This window comes from Fusarium oxysporum, genomic scaffold (assembly GCF_000149955.1).
Source record: "Fusarium oxysporum f. sp. lycopersici 4287 supercont2.72 genomic scaffold, whole genome shotgun sequence".
NCBI classification, from domain to species: domain Eukaryota; kingdom Fungi; phylum Ascomycota; class Sordariomycetes; order Hypocreales; family Nectriaceae; genus Fusarium; species Fusarium oxysporum.
This window is the reverse complement of record NW_017264872.1, coordinates 1-14,354: the sequence shown is the minus strand read 5'-3', so window position 1 is coordinate 14,354 and position 14,354 is coordinate 1. Positions and strand designations below refer to the sequence as shown.

At 47.6% G+C, this 14,354-nt stretch overlaps 5 protein-coding genes across 5 annotated transcripts; 3 read left to right on the top strand and 2 right to left on the bottom strand.

The window, feature by feature from the left end:
- Positions 1–136: 136 nt before the first annotated feature.
- FOXG_22923 (uncharacterized protein) lies at positions 137–442 on the top strand (the record flags this gene model as incomplete). The annotated part of the gene is made up of 1 exon (XM_018403348.1): positions 137–442. The coding sequence occupies one exon, from the start codon at positions 137–139 to the stop codon at positions 440–442; it is 306 nt and encodes a 101-aa protein (XP_018258807.1).
- Positions 443–2,172: 1,730 nt separating this feature from the next.
- Positions 2,173–4,206, bottom strand: FOXG_17687 (uncharacterized protein). The gene is made up of 3 exons (XM_018397691.1): positions 3,862–4,206; positions 3,669–3,807; positions 2,173–3,606 (listed from the first exon to the last, which is right to left on the bottom strand). The coding sequence occupies exons 1-3, from the start codon at positions 4,078–4,080 to the stop codon at positions 2,432–2,434; spliced, it is 1,533 nt and encodes a 510-aa protein (XP_018258806.1). The 5' UTR covers positions 4,081–4,206; the 3' UTR covers positions 2,173–2,431.
- A 1,093-nt stretch (positions 4,207–5,299) lies between these two features.
- On the bottom strand, positions 5,300–6,607 carry FOXG_17686 (uncharacterized protein). Its single transcript, XM_018397690.1, has one exon. The coding sequence runs from the start codon at positions 6,261–6,263 to the stop codon at positions 5,556–5,558; it is 708 nt and encodes a 235-aa protein (XP_018258805.1). The 5' UTR covers positions 6,264–6,607; the 3' UTR covers positions 5,300–5,555.
- A 739-nt stretch (positions 6,608–7,346) lies between these two features.
- On the top strand, positions 7,347–12,917 carry FOXG_17685 (uncharacterized protein). The gene is made up of 7 exons (XM_018397689.1): positions 7,347–9,543; positions 9,591–9,873; positions 9,939–9,974; positions 10,033–10,296; positions 10,347–11,143; positions 11,212–11,305; positions 11,384–12,917. The coding sequence occupies exons 1-7, from the start codon at positions 7,507–7,509 to the stop codon at positions 12,577–12,579; spliced, it is 4,707 nt and encodes a 1,568-aa protein (XP_018258804.1). The 5' UTR covers positions 7,347–7,506; the 3' UTR covers positions 12,580–12,917.
- A 230-nt stretch (positions 12,918–13,147) lies between these two features.
- On the top strand, positions 13,148–14,035 carry FOXG_17684 (uncharacterized protein). Its single transcript, XM_018397688.1, has one exon. The coding sequence runs from the start codon at positions 13,596–13,598 to the stop codon at positions 13,698–13,700; it is 105 nt and encodes a 34-aa protein (XP_018258803.1). The 5' UTR covers positions 13,148–13,595; the 3' UTR covers positions 13,701–14,035.
- Positions 14,036–14,354: the final 319 nt, after the last annotated feature.

Sequence of the window (14,354 nt, the reverse complement as noted above, 5' to 3'; positions counted from 1 at the left end):
GAGATCACGTTTGGTAGACGCCCGAAACATCAAGACATTGAGACCGCAGAAGAAGCTAGACTGGAAGAACATCGGCCCGCTTAAGATCACGAAGTTTATCTCCCCGTACGCCTACCGACTGGAACTGCCTGCCAGTATGAAGATACACCCGGTATTTCACACAAACCTGCTTAAGCCCGCCGCTACCGACCCGCTGCCGGGCCAGAATCCAGACCCGCCGCCGCCTGTCGAAGCTGAAGGAGTAGAGGAGTGGGAAGTCGAAGATATCGTAGATTCCCGCTGGGACAGACGCGGCCGCGAAGGCCGTCCTAGACTGAAGTATACCGTGAAATGGGCTGGATACGCAGACCCAACAGAAGTCCCCGCAGACTATGTGGAGAACGCCGCCGAGGTTGTGGCTAACTTCCACAGGAGATATCCCGATAAACCTGGACCACAGTGACCTATCTCGACAGAGCTCGATGCTAAGAGAGGGGGGTACTGTCACAGCTCGACCAGACTGGCCTACCCTAGACCACTAACAAGGTAGATCCGGATCACGTGGCGATACGTTATCGCAGAGACTTTGTTTACCGACCAGATAGTTCCTGAACGTAGCTCCTCGAGCTACGTCTTGTTAATAGAGCCTGACCTGCCTGCAGTGCCTATCCGTAGCAATAGACCGTATTCTGCCTGAAGCGTTCCCCGTTCACCTGCCCTACCGAGCCCAGCCCGTGACAAGATATACCTTTTAAGGCTAACTTATAATCTTAAAAAAAAAAAAAAATAACTACTTAAAAAGTAACTTATTTAACTTAATGCCTTTATATAAATCCTCTAATCTACTAGGATTAATAGCCTCCTAAGAAGGAGGTAATAAGTAATTATCTTTCTTATTATAAGGTAGAGGTTCCTTTAGTAATAAAATTAGTCTTATTAATCTATGTTTTATATAAATATATAGGCCTAAGCTATTATAATTATCTTAAGGCTCTTAGCTATTACTATAAAGTTATCTTATTTATACTTCTTAAGATAATTAAATTATATAGTTATAGGTCTTTTTGCCAGCTTAATTACCTATACTAACATTTCGCTAATATTTTAACGCCCAGAATAAGAGTAGTAATAATAATAGCTTACTAATAATAAAAAGCAAATACATTATCTAGAAGATAAATAACCTTAAGACTACATAGCTCTACCTATCCGTCACTTTAAATAAAGCCACTTCTTAATAGCTCCTTTATCATCTAATGCCTCTCCATTTATTAAACTATTAATAGAACTTTTATCCAAGATCTAATAGCCCTCAGCAGCACCACCACCAAAGATCTTTGCTGATTGGGAAATGGTCAACATGCAGTAAACACCATAGGCCTCATTAGTGACGGAAGATATATCTGCAGTACTTACACAGTTACTGTTACTTTGTGAAACCAAATGTGGCCTTATGCCGTGCTACTACTTTCTCCCTGACGAATCGGCGCCCATCTCATAAACTGGCAGTGATGTAATTAATCGAGGCGATTAATTAGCGATTCAATGAATCTGAATCCTAGGCTAGGATTAATTATCTGAATCAAGGTCGGCCAGGATTAATTACATTTCGATGATTAATTAAAGTGGAGGCAGAACACCAGATCTAGATATTTTATGTGGCTTTCCTGCCTGCTGGTGCCTTGTTACATGCGCACGTGGCTCATTTGGTGTCTATTGTCTATTGTTGCCTAGTCTGGCTGTGTATATATTAAATAGCGGCTTGCGGCTGCGCAAAGCGCAGATTGAGACGTTTGTTGTGCACTTGTTAAGGATTTAGGTGTAGACAGGGCCACTTTCTTAACACTTGTATGCCAAGAGCGATCATATGGTGCATATGTAATATATTAATTATATCAACTTACGAAATGCATGAATTGATTGATTGAAAGGAAGAATTCGACGATTTGATTGATTTGATTGGGGTGATTGATTGATTGAGTTGACATATGATGAGCGCTGCCATCCACAGAGCCGGTCAAGGTACGCATTTCGAGCCAGAGACGAATTTACGCCCGTGGCACAACATAAACATATCCGAAGAGGGAAAAAGTCGGATTGCCTTGCTTGTAAAGGACTTTAATTAGGGCAGTCAAGATCAAAAAATACAAGGAGGCCTTTATCGCCGGTGAGCAATAACAAAAGAAGGCGTCAGTCAATTTGGGGATGTGAGCATTGTGATGTAGCGATTTGTAACTCGAGAGATTGTTGGTACTTTTATTATAGACTAAATTGATTAGAGGAGCAGGTATTTCTAATATAGTGCATTTTAATTGGCTATACCCCTGTCGTAACCTGGTGGGAGGTTCAACACAACTCAAGGGATAGGTAGTATCTATGGCTCAGTCCGAATCTAGTTTTCGATAGACTAGTGCCATATCCCCATACTCCTTCAATGTCCGTCAGCATACAATCACGCCGAGACACATACCCAGTAATCCGCCCAAAGACCTGTGCACTTGGTTCCGACTGCAGGGTTCCACTTTGCCAGTTGAGCCATTGTTATCTTGTAGTAATTCTGAATAGAGCTGCAGGTCGTGGTCTTCTTAACTAAGTGAAACTTCTTACAGTTCTTCACCGTGTCTGCTTGAATAGGTGTTGGTGTCGCGTTAGACTGCGGAGGCTGTGTCGGGTTTGGCTTCTGTCCGATAACGCCAACACAAACATTGTAGTCAACCCACAATGAGGTGCACTTGGAACCTATGGCAGGATTCCACTCGAAAAGCTGAGCCATCGTAATGGAATAGTAGTTCTGAATCGATGAACAAGTTGTTGTCTTCTGAACCACGTGAAACTTGTTGCACTTTGCTGTCATGCCGGCCTGAATAGGCAAAGGTGTTTTTATTCCGTTTCCGGGGTTTGTTGGAGAAGGGGTTGGCGGCTTCCAGCCAACTATGGAGACACAAACCCAATAATCGACGAGGAGCGCCTGGCACGATGACCCTACACTAGGGTTCCAAGAGTAAAAGTCCTTCAAGGGGAGCTTGTAGTAGTCGCTGATTGACACGCATGTCGTGGTCGACTTTATCACATGGAACTTGTCACAGTTCTTGTGCATATTGGTCTGAATAGGGGAGGGTGTCTTGATACCATTGCTCGGCGTAGTTGGCGAAGGCTTGGAGGTTACCACGGGGTCAGGCTTATAATCAACCGTGCTCACACAAACCCAGTAGTGTGCCAGCAATGTTCGGCAGTCAGAACCAACGGCGGGGTTCCATTTCTTAAAGGTTGCAAGAGGTAGCTTGTAATAATCCTCGATGGACGCGCAGGTTGTCGTTTTCTTAACAAGGTGGAACTTGTTGCAGTTTTTGACGATGCCCTCCTGAATAGGCGCAGGCGTCCGAATGCCATTCGTCGCAGTCGGTGCTGTCGGGGAAGGCTTACTACCGATGATAGATACGCAGGCATAAGTTTCAGCCCAGAGACCGTTGCAGGTTTCCCCAACGCCAGAATTCCATTCAGTGAACTGGGCCAGAGTGATGCCGTGCATGGATGCAACTTGGGCACAGCCTTCACCCATCTTGACCATGTAGAACTTGTTACAGTTGCTGACCATGCCCGGCTGAATATTAGCTGGCGTCTCGATACCTAGGGTTGGGAGTCAGTCGGGCGTGGGTACTTTGCGAAAGGCTTGGAAGTAAAACACGAACCGTTAGAAGGCTTAGTAGGGGAGGGCTCGGGCTTGGACGAAGGCTCCGGTTCTGGACCGGTACCTGACTCAAACATTGCCTCTACGCAGTAAGATCGGCCAACGGTAAGACCTGAGCAATCAGAGCTGATGGAAGGGTTCTGCGGTTCCTGGCATTAGTCGCGTTCTACATTCTTTGGGCAGGGGATACAAACCCAGCGTTGAAACTGCTTGATGCCTATGGAATTCGACTTCAGTATTTCCTCGCAAGGAATCTTATCGTCGTAGTCGTGCCACCAAGTGCAGTCCTTTGTGGCCTTCTCGTCAACAGGATAGCTGGGTTGCGCTCCTCGACGACGATGGGTAACGGCGGCCCCCGAGACAAGCTCGGCGGCACCAAAAAGCCAGATAATAGCTGCCTGTGTGAAATACATGGTAGGCAAGATACTCAAGAAACTGGAAGGTGTTGGGGAATAGTCCTCATAATGGGCATTGGCATGTCTGCTTCTTATATCATTTCTTCGCCATGGTCTTGCTCTTTTGTTTAGGTATGTCTTTCACAAGACAATCGCCCAACAGCAGCGGAACGAGAGTCGGCCAAATTTCCAAACGACGGCATCCACTTTCCAAGCCGTTTTGGCGTGATTATCTTGTCAAAAGCCTAGCACAAGAGTCAACATTCTGACTGGTGCGGCAGTTATACCAGGAACGGTTGACTTGTCTTCAAAGGTCCTTTGATATCTAGGACGAGCGAGCGAATGTGATTCATGACTAAAGATAATCTCTCTCACCCGAGGGACCCAGATAACATCCTGACAATACATGCCCGAGTCAGCCGTGCAGAGGCTTCTGTCAGGGCAGCCTCCACTCTGCCTGGGGCCATGTTGAAGGGTCCGGAACCTCATGAGGACTGATCAACACACTAATTTACCTTGCTTACTCGGCCAAAGCCTAATTGAGTTGTTCGACGGGTCTCGTGGCACGAAGCACATGGAAAGTCCCTGTATTGTTCACGATGAGGCTTTTGTTGGCCCAACATCAGATCCAGGGTGCAGGGGACGGGAAAGAAAGCTATTTGGGGCGGGCCTGTCAGACTAAGCTGAGCTAGGGCCAAGCCGATGCAACGTTGAAGCGGGACGTCAGAGCTTAATGCTGCTCGTTTGCATGTCAGTCCAGGATACTAGGTTGCCATTGAGCCTGTCAGCCGGCAATTAACCAACAAGGCTGCAATGTTAGGCTATGCATGTACAAAAGCGCAGGGATTTAGATGAACATCAGCGAGGCCAGCGATTTTGGACAGGCATCACTCAAAGTCACGCCGTGCCAAGCAAGTAGGCTCATTTCGCGACAAAGTCTAGATAACGTAGCTGGTCGCGTAATAGATTGCCTATACAAACTGCATGTGATGAAAGAATACGATTACGTGACAGGAATGAGACACTGGAAGAGATTTCAGACCACTGGAGAGTGGAGTCGCACTGTCACAATGAAGTGTTGTATATACCAGTTGTGACAGGCTACAATCTTAATGCTTCCTGTTGCCAGTTGAGTGGAATTGGAAACGAAAAAAGGTAGATGAAAGTTGTAATTAACACTATTATTGAAGGTTAAGTTGTATAGTTAGTTGAACAGGAGTGATTAAAGATAACATCAGAGATTAAAATTAATCCGAAAATATATTCTTAACTAAGTATATATTTTAAGATATTATTTTGAGAATATATAATGCTAACTTTACTTATAGTTATAATAGCACTTAAATATATAGGAAAGCGATGTTCTTTGATGTAACTATATTACTTTCATCAACCCAATAAGAATCAATCAACTAGATACCATTTCGAATTCAAAACAGCTTACTGCTGATTCCACCAAGCAACTATCCTCCAAGCCTCCATGACCATGATAATCACAGAACCGAGTTAACAGCTGTAGCAGCTAATCCCGTTGCCGCAACTTTCCAAAGCGCGGTGTTCTCAGCTCTTCCCACGACACCATTTGCAGTTTTCTTTGTCGTCTCTTCCGCATCAACCTGGGTAGTGGTCAAAGTAGTAGCTTGCTGATCTGCGGTAGTTGACGCCTGGGTGGCCTTGGGTGCGCGAAGAGCATCACCCAGGATGTCCCGATCACGACACGCAGCAAATGAAATCGTGTTATTAAGAAGAAGTCCGCCGTATGCAACACTTCCCATTGTGTCGAACCAGCGGTTGGGGCAGTAATCAGCAAACTCGACCATGGATGAGCTGTGCTCTTTCCACCAGGACGAAGCGGCGCTTCCATGGGACGACCACGCAGGTAGATGCGTCTTTGGCGCGACATCAGTGAAGGAGCAGATCTCTGAGAGCTCTGGGTAAGGACATGTAGGGACACCAAAAACATCCAAGTCGGTGAATGGGCAGTCCTTGTTCAAGTCTTTGAAGTATGAGAAAAGAGCAGTGGAAAAAGCACCCGTTGGCTCTGGTGGCTCGAAGAAGGATTGAGGATCGTCCATGATGAGACAATTCCGGAAGTCTTCGGTGATAGTGGGTTTCGCTGAAGGCAAGATTGTGTCGTAAATCAAGCCCCAGGCCGGCAGAGCCTGTAAAAGCGGCAAGGTGATGACAAAAGACTTTTTCATATTGATAGAGTGCCTTGAAACAAAAGAGTTGCGATTGAAGCTCTGAATGGAGAGCCTTGTACGAGATGGACGAGGTGACTCGAGATAACAGTCGCTGCGAAGTTTTCAAGCAGCGGGTGATGGATGTCGTCGGTCAAAGAGCACCAGCCAGATTGGAAACGGCCGAGATTATTAACAAAAGCGCCCAGGGATAACAGGAATGGTGGAGTAAAACTTGAACAGGGGTGAACCAACAGTCAAAGAGCACTCTTGGCATTTATCGGTAATGCCCTTTTGAATGTATGGTGGGGTGACAGCCGGAGGAGAAAAATGGTCTATCATGGGTATTTTGCCATCTTCAGCCCAAGCTTGCGAGGATTCGAAGATAATGAAAACGCCTGATGCACGTGATGGCCTCAGCGAAAGATGGGCGCCATAGAGAGGAAGGAAGACAAAAATAGTGGCATTAAATTGCAGAAATCGTCCTTTCAGTTACATCATCTGCAATCATTGCGCCAGATTGTAGGAGCCTTTTATGCCTTCGCTTTGGTCGAGTTCATCCCGCGTAGAACACTCCTTAGATACGCAACTCATTTTGCCAAATGCAGTAACTAAAGATCTGTTCCATTCGTGTCCAGAATGAGACTGTTAGGGCCATCTAAACCCATAAGTGTTCTGTTGGTTGCCCCTGGCTCCTATCAGTCCACTATTAGTCATACATTCAAACCAACACTTCAAGACACGGAATGTAACCAAAGATATCCAGAAACGGAAACTTTATCGAGACTCACCAAGTATGTTTCAGTCGAGACCGTTAATCTTCCGTATCAGTCGGCAATTTGCTCAGGGACTCTGTCGCAGCAGGGACCCTAGCAACTCTTAGTCTCTTTATCCGTCCGATGTTTTTTTCACGGACCATCTGCCCTGCATCCCTGCTCTTTTCAACCTCGCCATGCAAGGGTCATTATTTGCCGTCACGTTTGGGCTGGGGTGCTGAATGTCGTTGGCAGTGACTGTCGACGAAACAGTCATGACTAATCTACAACCCACGGCCACTGCTTATGAGCCGGTCGTTGATTCTTATACTTAGGATAGCTAGTTTCACATTGCTTGATGATCACTCCCTTCGCTGACTTTCATTATCACCACTCGTTAACACTCATTACAAACGTCCTAACGGACAATTAAGTCATTCTTTATCTTTCCAAGATCTCATTACTTGTCTTTATCTTCTTCAATTTATTCTATTCATCACTGACATGTCATGGTGTGGCCAAAGATGAAAAGTCCAATGATCTCACTCCTCTTTGGGGTAGGGTTTGTCTCTGCTGCTATCAACCTCAATGGTACCCAAGCCGTCGATCCAGCGGGAGAAGATGACCCATCGCCAATTGGCGATATCAACACCTATCAACCCGACCAACATGACTGTCCGTTGCCTTGTCAAGATCTTGCAAACCCCCACAGCTGGATACCCTACTTCTCTGTCCAACGTCTGAGCCGTTGCGAGGAGCCTATGCTCCTCCAGCTTCCCATCTCCCAGCCTCTTGATGATCCCTCTTCCACTGTACTTATCCGTACTTGCACCTTGGGCTCTCATCCTTCTGTTCTTGTAGCTCCTGACAAGGCACAAGTCAGAAACCCCAAGAAGGACGACGAGCTCTTGAACGGTGGCAGCCTGAAGCTTGCTCCTGCTTGTATGATTGACGGCGAGCCTACCAGCTCCAAGTTCAGAGTAGGCTACAGTGGCGGCGGCAACAGCACTGAAGCGGATCACCGTCGTACGGTCACTCTGTTGAAATCCATGATTGGGTTCTTCAAGAGCAAAGACAACTGTGATGAGAACTTTCTCTTTGCTTATCACAACAAGTCAGTTGTCGGGGTGTACATTGGCTCAGGTCTTGGAAAGCCCACTACTCAGTCAGGATTGAAGGCTGTTGCTAGCTCCCTACAAAAGTTCAGACCAGGTTCTGATCAAGTTACCGCCGAGCTCTGTGAAACTAAGACTCGTCGTGAACACACGTTTGGTATCTCCGTCGACATGTCAGGCGACTTGGCTGCCGTCCAGAAGTCAGCGCTGGCATGGAGCAAGGGCAGTTGTGTTGTCAATAGTCAGATGAAGAACACCGGATTTCTTCCTGGAGTTCAGGTCTACGGCTTTGACAGCGACGCCTCTCTATCAGACGTGGGATCGCCCTCCACTCCCACTCCGTCTCCGACCTCAACATCCAGCTTGCATCAACGAGGCCAATTTTCGCGATGGATGGGCCTTGGAAGCAGGCAGAAATTGGAGAAACGAGCTGTCTGCAAAAGCATAAGGGTCGGCTCTGGCGACACCTGCACTACCCTCTCTGTGAGATGTGGAATCCGAGGCGCCGACTTTGTCAAGTACAATACAAAGAGCAATCTTTGTTCAACTCTCAGGGAGGGAGATGCTGTCTGCTGCTCAGCTGGCGATCTACCCAAGCCTGAGACTCCAAAGCCCAACGCTGACGGCACCTGCGCCACTCATCTGATCCATAACGGTGACACGTGCGACTCACTGTCCAAATTGTTCGGTGTCACTGTGAAGGACTTAGAGAAGTGGAACAAGGGCCGGACGTGGGCCTGGACCGAGTGTAAGAACCTGGTCCTCGGCTATAACATGTGCGTTGGCCCAGGCCTACCACCCATGCCTCCACCGCAGAAGGGGGCCGAGTGCGGACCTCTAGTTCCGGGGACGAAGCCACCAAAGGACGACAGTGTCTCTCTGGCCGATCTCAACCCTTGCCCTCTGAAGGCCTGCTGTAGCAACTGGGGATTCTGCGGCGTCTTCCCTGATCATTGCAAGATCAATACCCCCAAGGATGGTGGACCTGGTTCGAAGAATCCAGATGTTCAAAACACCTGCGTCTCCAACTGCAATAACGAAATCAAGCTCAATGGCGGCGCACCAAGCCAATACGGCAGGGTCGGCTACTATGAAGCATATGGGATGAATCGGGATTGCCTCTGGCTCAAGGCCAAGAATGCCAATACCGATGGCTCCTATACGCATATTCACTGGGCTTTTCTCTCAATCGATCCACTCAGCTGGAGGCCCTACATAGGTGAGGGCAAAAGCCAGTGGAATGCATTCAAGAAGCTCAAGGCGAAGAGGATCGTGTCGCTTGGTGGCTGGGCAGACTCTACTGAGCCGGGCAAGTACAACATTATTCGCGAAGCCATCATCACAAACCGGGAGAAGTTCGCTACGAATCTTGCCCAGTTTGCCAAGGATGAGGGTATTGATGGTGTTGATATCGACTGGGAATACCCTGGCGTAAGTATCCTGCACTGCGACCTTTAACAAGCTAACAATTGCGACAGGCCCCAGACATTGAAGTTGGCGGCAAAGTCATCGGGCAGAAGACTGATGGTCTCAACTACTTGAGATTTCTTACTGTCTTGAAAGACAAGATGCCAGCTGGAAAGACTGTCTCAATTGCCGCTCCAGCCTCGTACTGGTATTTGAAGGCTTTTCCGATTGACAAAATCGCCGAAGTCATTGACTACATTGTATACATGACGTATGATCTGCACGGGCAGTGGGATTATGGAAATGCTAATGCATATGACATGTGTGAATCTGGAAAATGCATCCGAAGTCATGGTGAGTTTATCGCCGGGGGGATAGTATGATGTTTCCTGTTTGTGTGATCTAACTGCTGTTTTTAGTCAACATGACCGAAACCAAGAATGCGCTTTCCATGAGTAAGTTACTTATTACCCTTCCAACGATGGAATTATGTTTGCTAAATCCTCTATCCAGTTACGAAGGCTGGCGTCCCTAACAGGAAAATCTTTGTTGGCGAGTCGAGCTACGGAAGATCATTCCACATGGCCAAAGACGGGTGCTGGGGGCCTATGTGCGAGTTTACTGGCAGCAGGACTGATTCGGACGCTGCTCCAGGCAGATGCACAAAGACAGGAGGTTATCTTGCATACGCTGAGATCATGGAGATCATCAATGCCAAATCTGGCGCTGAAACATTCTATGACAAGAGCTCTCAGTCAGATGTCATGCTCTATAAAGGTCAGTCTCTCTTATTTGTTGTGCTGTCAAGAGGCCGCTGACAGGGCTAGGCGACTACGTCAGTTACATGACGCCAAAAACAAAGGATTCCCGACGAGACGTATGGAAGAACCTGAACTTTGCTGGTAGTATTGATTGGGCAGTTGACCTACAGGAGTTCACCACGGATGACTTCAACGCTTCTCCTGACCGACCCGATTCCGGTGATGCATGTATCGCAGGCAATGACAACACTATCGACTCGGCCGACCTCTGCTTCTTCTCCTGCAACTACGGCTTCTGCCCAGAGTCTTTATGTACTTGCTACAAAAAAGGCCCGGTCAAGAAGTTGCCAACCAAGACTACTGAAGGGGAATTCATGTCTCACGACTTGGTGAGCGTGGACATGAATCGACTTTGCAAATTTGCTTGCAAGTATGGATACTGCCCTGAAGATGTATGCACGAGAGCAGCAGTCGGGTACAACGGCGATAACGAAGAGGATGACGACGACAACAACGACGCAGAGTATACCGGTCCTATGGTTGGCGACCCTCGGTATATTGATACGGGAGAGATCAGGGAGGGTCACAAGGCTACCTGCTTCAACTATAAAGGCGATCGGGGACCTCCAGGTAGCATGGATACTTGTAAGGCCTATTGCAAGCCTGCCATGGAGGTAGCCAAAGAGGAGGACAGACTTACAAACTATGGCTGCATTGTATGGTCTCCTATTAACAAGCCTATTCCATGGAAAAAGGTTCCTGGAAGTGACTTGGAGATTGCTGCAGGAGAGTGTAGTTGTGACAATTGGCTGGTGAACGAACTCGCCGAATTTGTCATCGATGCGCTGCCCATTATTGCCCAGGTGCGTCATTTGCGGTGGCGCTCTTTTCTTCTGAGTTTATACTCTGAGGCAAGACTAACTTTTTGCAGATCGGATGCTTCCTTCTCATGTCTTCCTTGAAGTTGATACTGGATGTTGGACTTTCGCTCTTTGCACCGGGGAGAGCCCTGAGCGCCGGTGCTGGTATGTCATTTCCTGAGTCTGTTGATTTGCATGAACAAATCGCATCATATCCGTGATCGGAACTAACATCTGAAACAGACATGGCTCTCACTGCTGCAGAGACCGTGAACTATATTTACCCCAAGGATGAGAACCCAGAAGGCGCATGGCAGTGGTGGCTGAGCCCCTGCGGTGGGAGCGACCTTGTGCCGGACGAGTTCAAGCAGATCTTCGAAATCCTGGGCAATGTCCCTACCGGAAGATCCAGTTTTAAGGAGCCCAAGAAGATCAAGAAGGGCAGTGGTAAGAAGGGCGACGACGGCAACCCCACAGATCGTTCTACTCCTCGGCCGAACAACGGTGGACACAATGGCAAGGGTGCTGGTAAGAACGGCGGAAAAGCACCAGCCAAACCTCCTGCGGGCAACAGTAACAACAACGGTGGCAAGAAGAAGAAGTGTAATGTTCCAGCCAGGATGTCGAGCCGCCATCTGGGTCAGGCCAAGAATACTCTTCGACTCATGAGTTGCGATAAGAACGACCAGACCCAGATCAGCGATATGGTTGTCACTACCATGACCTACGAGCCAAATGCCACACCGACACTCTGGACAACAGCATGCGATCCTAAGAATTCCCAGGCTTGCTATCATTACAGCTCCGCAAACTCGGTCAACCCCAAGTGGTCAACACTCACTTGCCCCCAGGAGGCCGCCACTATATCCCACCGGTTTAATGGCAAAGCTGTTGTAGCTTGGTCTGATGAGCACGCGGGCGACGGTTGGAAAGACCCATCGCACCGCGTCTTTCCGAACCAGTGCGATAGAGACGAGTGGCCTCCGGCCTACTTTCTGGCCAAGAATGCACCAGAGTTCACGCTCGGCGGGAAGAAAGGTGGTCAACGTATTCGGTGGATTCCGTTCAATGACAACCAAGGAGCCTCCAAACACTGGAGGGGAGTTTGCATGAAGCACGCCGTCAAGCACCTCCCTCTCAATGATTGGACTGACAAGGTGACCAAGGGTAAGAAGGGGCCATCAAGCAATCCGAAAAACAATCATGAGGTAACCGAAATGTCCATCGACGTGGGCGTAAGACCTGAATTCGACCTCAAGTTCCGACACAGGATCCCCAAGGACGATGGACTCTGGGACAATGGATGCTGGCCGCGAAACGCCGCAAAGGATGATCCTGGGTTTGCATTATTGAGGATTGATGAATGGTATGACAAGCACAAGAATCTGCCGAAATGGGACTACACGCAGCCTTACAAGAAGGGTTCAAATGGTGATTGAACAAACGCCTTCGGGATGCTTCTATTTACCATGGACTATTTGATATGTATATACACTCTTTTCGTTTCCTTTGTTGGACTTGTATTTGTGTTCAGTGTCAATGTTGGAAGAGTTGATGGTCCCCCCTCAACTTCAGGATAAAGGTTCAAGATTAAAGTTAAAGTTTGACGTCCTAAAACTCGAATCGTAGGACTGTCATCTAAGACTCTAGGAATCAAGTCCTAGAATGAATCAGTCGAAGATATAAGGCCTCAAAGGTCCTTCAACTGCAAGGAGTTAATAATAACAATCAAGTTCAATAAATGTTTTTCACTCAGCACTACTGCGCAATATAAACAACAGTCAATTGATCTGCACACGTTATTTCATTATCCTATCCCAGCGTTCCATTTGTGCAACCTTGAATTACCTTATGTAATGAAAACTTCCAGGGATCGCTGGAGTGGTACTTTGTCCAGGACAGGGATGCAATTCGGCCCATTTCCAATTGTTGTGGGCCCTATGAGGCGTATCCTCCCGAGCGGCATAAATTCATTCCTATTTCCAATTGCGGACAACAAACAAGGATGTCCAGCAACCTCGTAAAAAAGGATAAATACCTCATCCGCTCCGGCTACGGTGTTCCTGAACTAATTCATGTCTCGTCTTTTTTAAAATACACAATCAAAAATATAGAATGTCTACCAACTCAAACGAGTCATCAGAGTCTGACTGCGAAAGCGTCGAAGAGCCTCCACCATGTGATCCCAAGGAGATCGGGCAACAATTCCTAGATTTCTACAACTTTCTTACTACCCTACATTTTGACAAGAACGACTTGAAAGTCCCCCCTCCTAATGGATGGCCAAACTTGACCCCAGAGTCATGCGCTCATTTCAAAGCCGACCACACAATTGAAGTCCTGCGACATCTCCCATATTTCGATCGGCAAACAAGGGTTAACATCCATGTTGAATCAACCTTACTAGACTATACCGCTTTCACGCGTGAGCAGTTCGAGGGCGCTGTTGAATTATATGAAAACGATGATGAGTATTGGGGCTTGGAAGGGGAAGTTGATCCAAAACACGTTTTTTGCATCGCTGTTGGCGTTGGGAGCGGCAGCCGTCATTTGCTCTTGAACGCGAGAGATGGAGAGATCATCCAAGATCAGATCGGCGTCTACCAAGACAACCGTGTGATACAAGAATACTTCGACTCATTGAAGGGCATGTACCAGAGGCTAGAGCTTATTGGACTACCGAATAGGCCTGTGATCGACACCTGGGGTGTTCCAGAGCCAGACCGTATTATCAGTCTCGAAGAAGTTTGTGACGAAACCGACTATTTTCCGACGGACCTTGATAAACAATATCTCCGGCAGCTATTTCGAGAGCATGGTTGGCTAGATGCCTTCCGCAAAGATGAAGCAGCAAAGGCGGTAGATGATATGATAGATGCAATTAGACAGGGCGGCGGCGAAGACTTTGAACTCTCTTAAGCTCGTGACCAAGCTCGCGATTCAGGCTGAACCGTGGACGATGGACCCGCAGCTACCGCCACTTCCCTGGAGGGAGGATCTTTTCCAAAACTTTGTGACAAGGCGACTTGTCATTGGATCAATGCTAGATGATGGCATGGTAAAGGTTCATCCACCTGTAGAGCGGGTATTCAGAAACCTGGTGGCAAAGCTGGAGGCTGCTGGCCACGAGGTGATAGAGTGGGATTCGAGCTTGAATTCTAGCATCATAGATATCATGGTAAGTGAAGCTATGTTGCAAAGTATGGACGGTAGA

What these genes read in the sequence shown, in the direction of transcription:
- FOXG_17684 (XM_018397688.1), top strand. Translation starts at nt 13,596, where the DNA reads ATGAAAACGATGATGAGTATTGGGGCTTGGAAGGGGAAGTTGATCCAA.
- FOXG_17686 (XM_018397690.1), bottom strand. Translation starts at nt 6,263, where the DNA reads ATGAAAAAGTCTTTTGTCATCACCTTGCCGCTTTTACAGGCTCTGCCG.
- FOXG_17685 (XM_018397689.1), top strand. Translation starts at nt 7,507, where the DNA reads ATGGTGTGGCCAAAGATGAAAAGTCCAATGATCTCACTCCTCTTTGGG. An exon ending in AAAATGCATCCGAAGTCATG is followed by an intron (nt 9,874 to 9,938) that starts GTGAGTTTATCG and finishes TGCTGTTTTTAG; the next exon opens with TCAACATGACCGAAACCAAG. An exon ending in AGATGTCATGCTCTATAAAG is followed by an intron (nt 10,297 to 10,346) that starts GTCAGTCTCTCT and finishes TGACAGGGCTAG; the next exon opens with GCGACTACGTCAGTTACATG.
- FOXG_17687 (XM_018397691.1), bottom strand. Translation starts at nt 4,080, where the DNA reads ATGTATTTCACACAGGCAGCTATTATCTGGCTTTTTGGTGCCGCCGAG. An exon ending in TCAAGCAGTTTCAACGCTGG is followed by an intron (nt 3,808 to 3,861) that starts GTTTGTATCCCC and finishes CAGGAACCGCAG; the next exon opens with AACCCTTCCATCAGCTCTGA. An exon ending in CCCTACTAAGCCTTCTAACG is followed by an intron (nt 3,607 to 3,668) that starts GTTCGTGTTTTA and finishes TCCCAACCCTAG; the next exon opens with GTATCGAGACGCCAGCTAAT.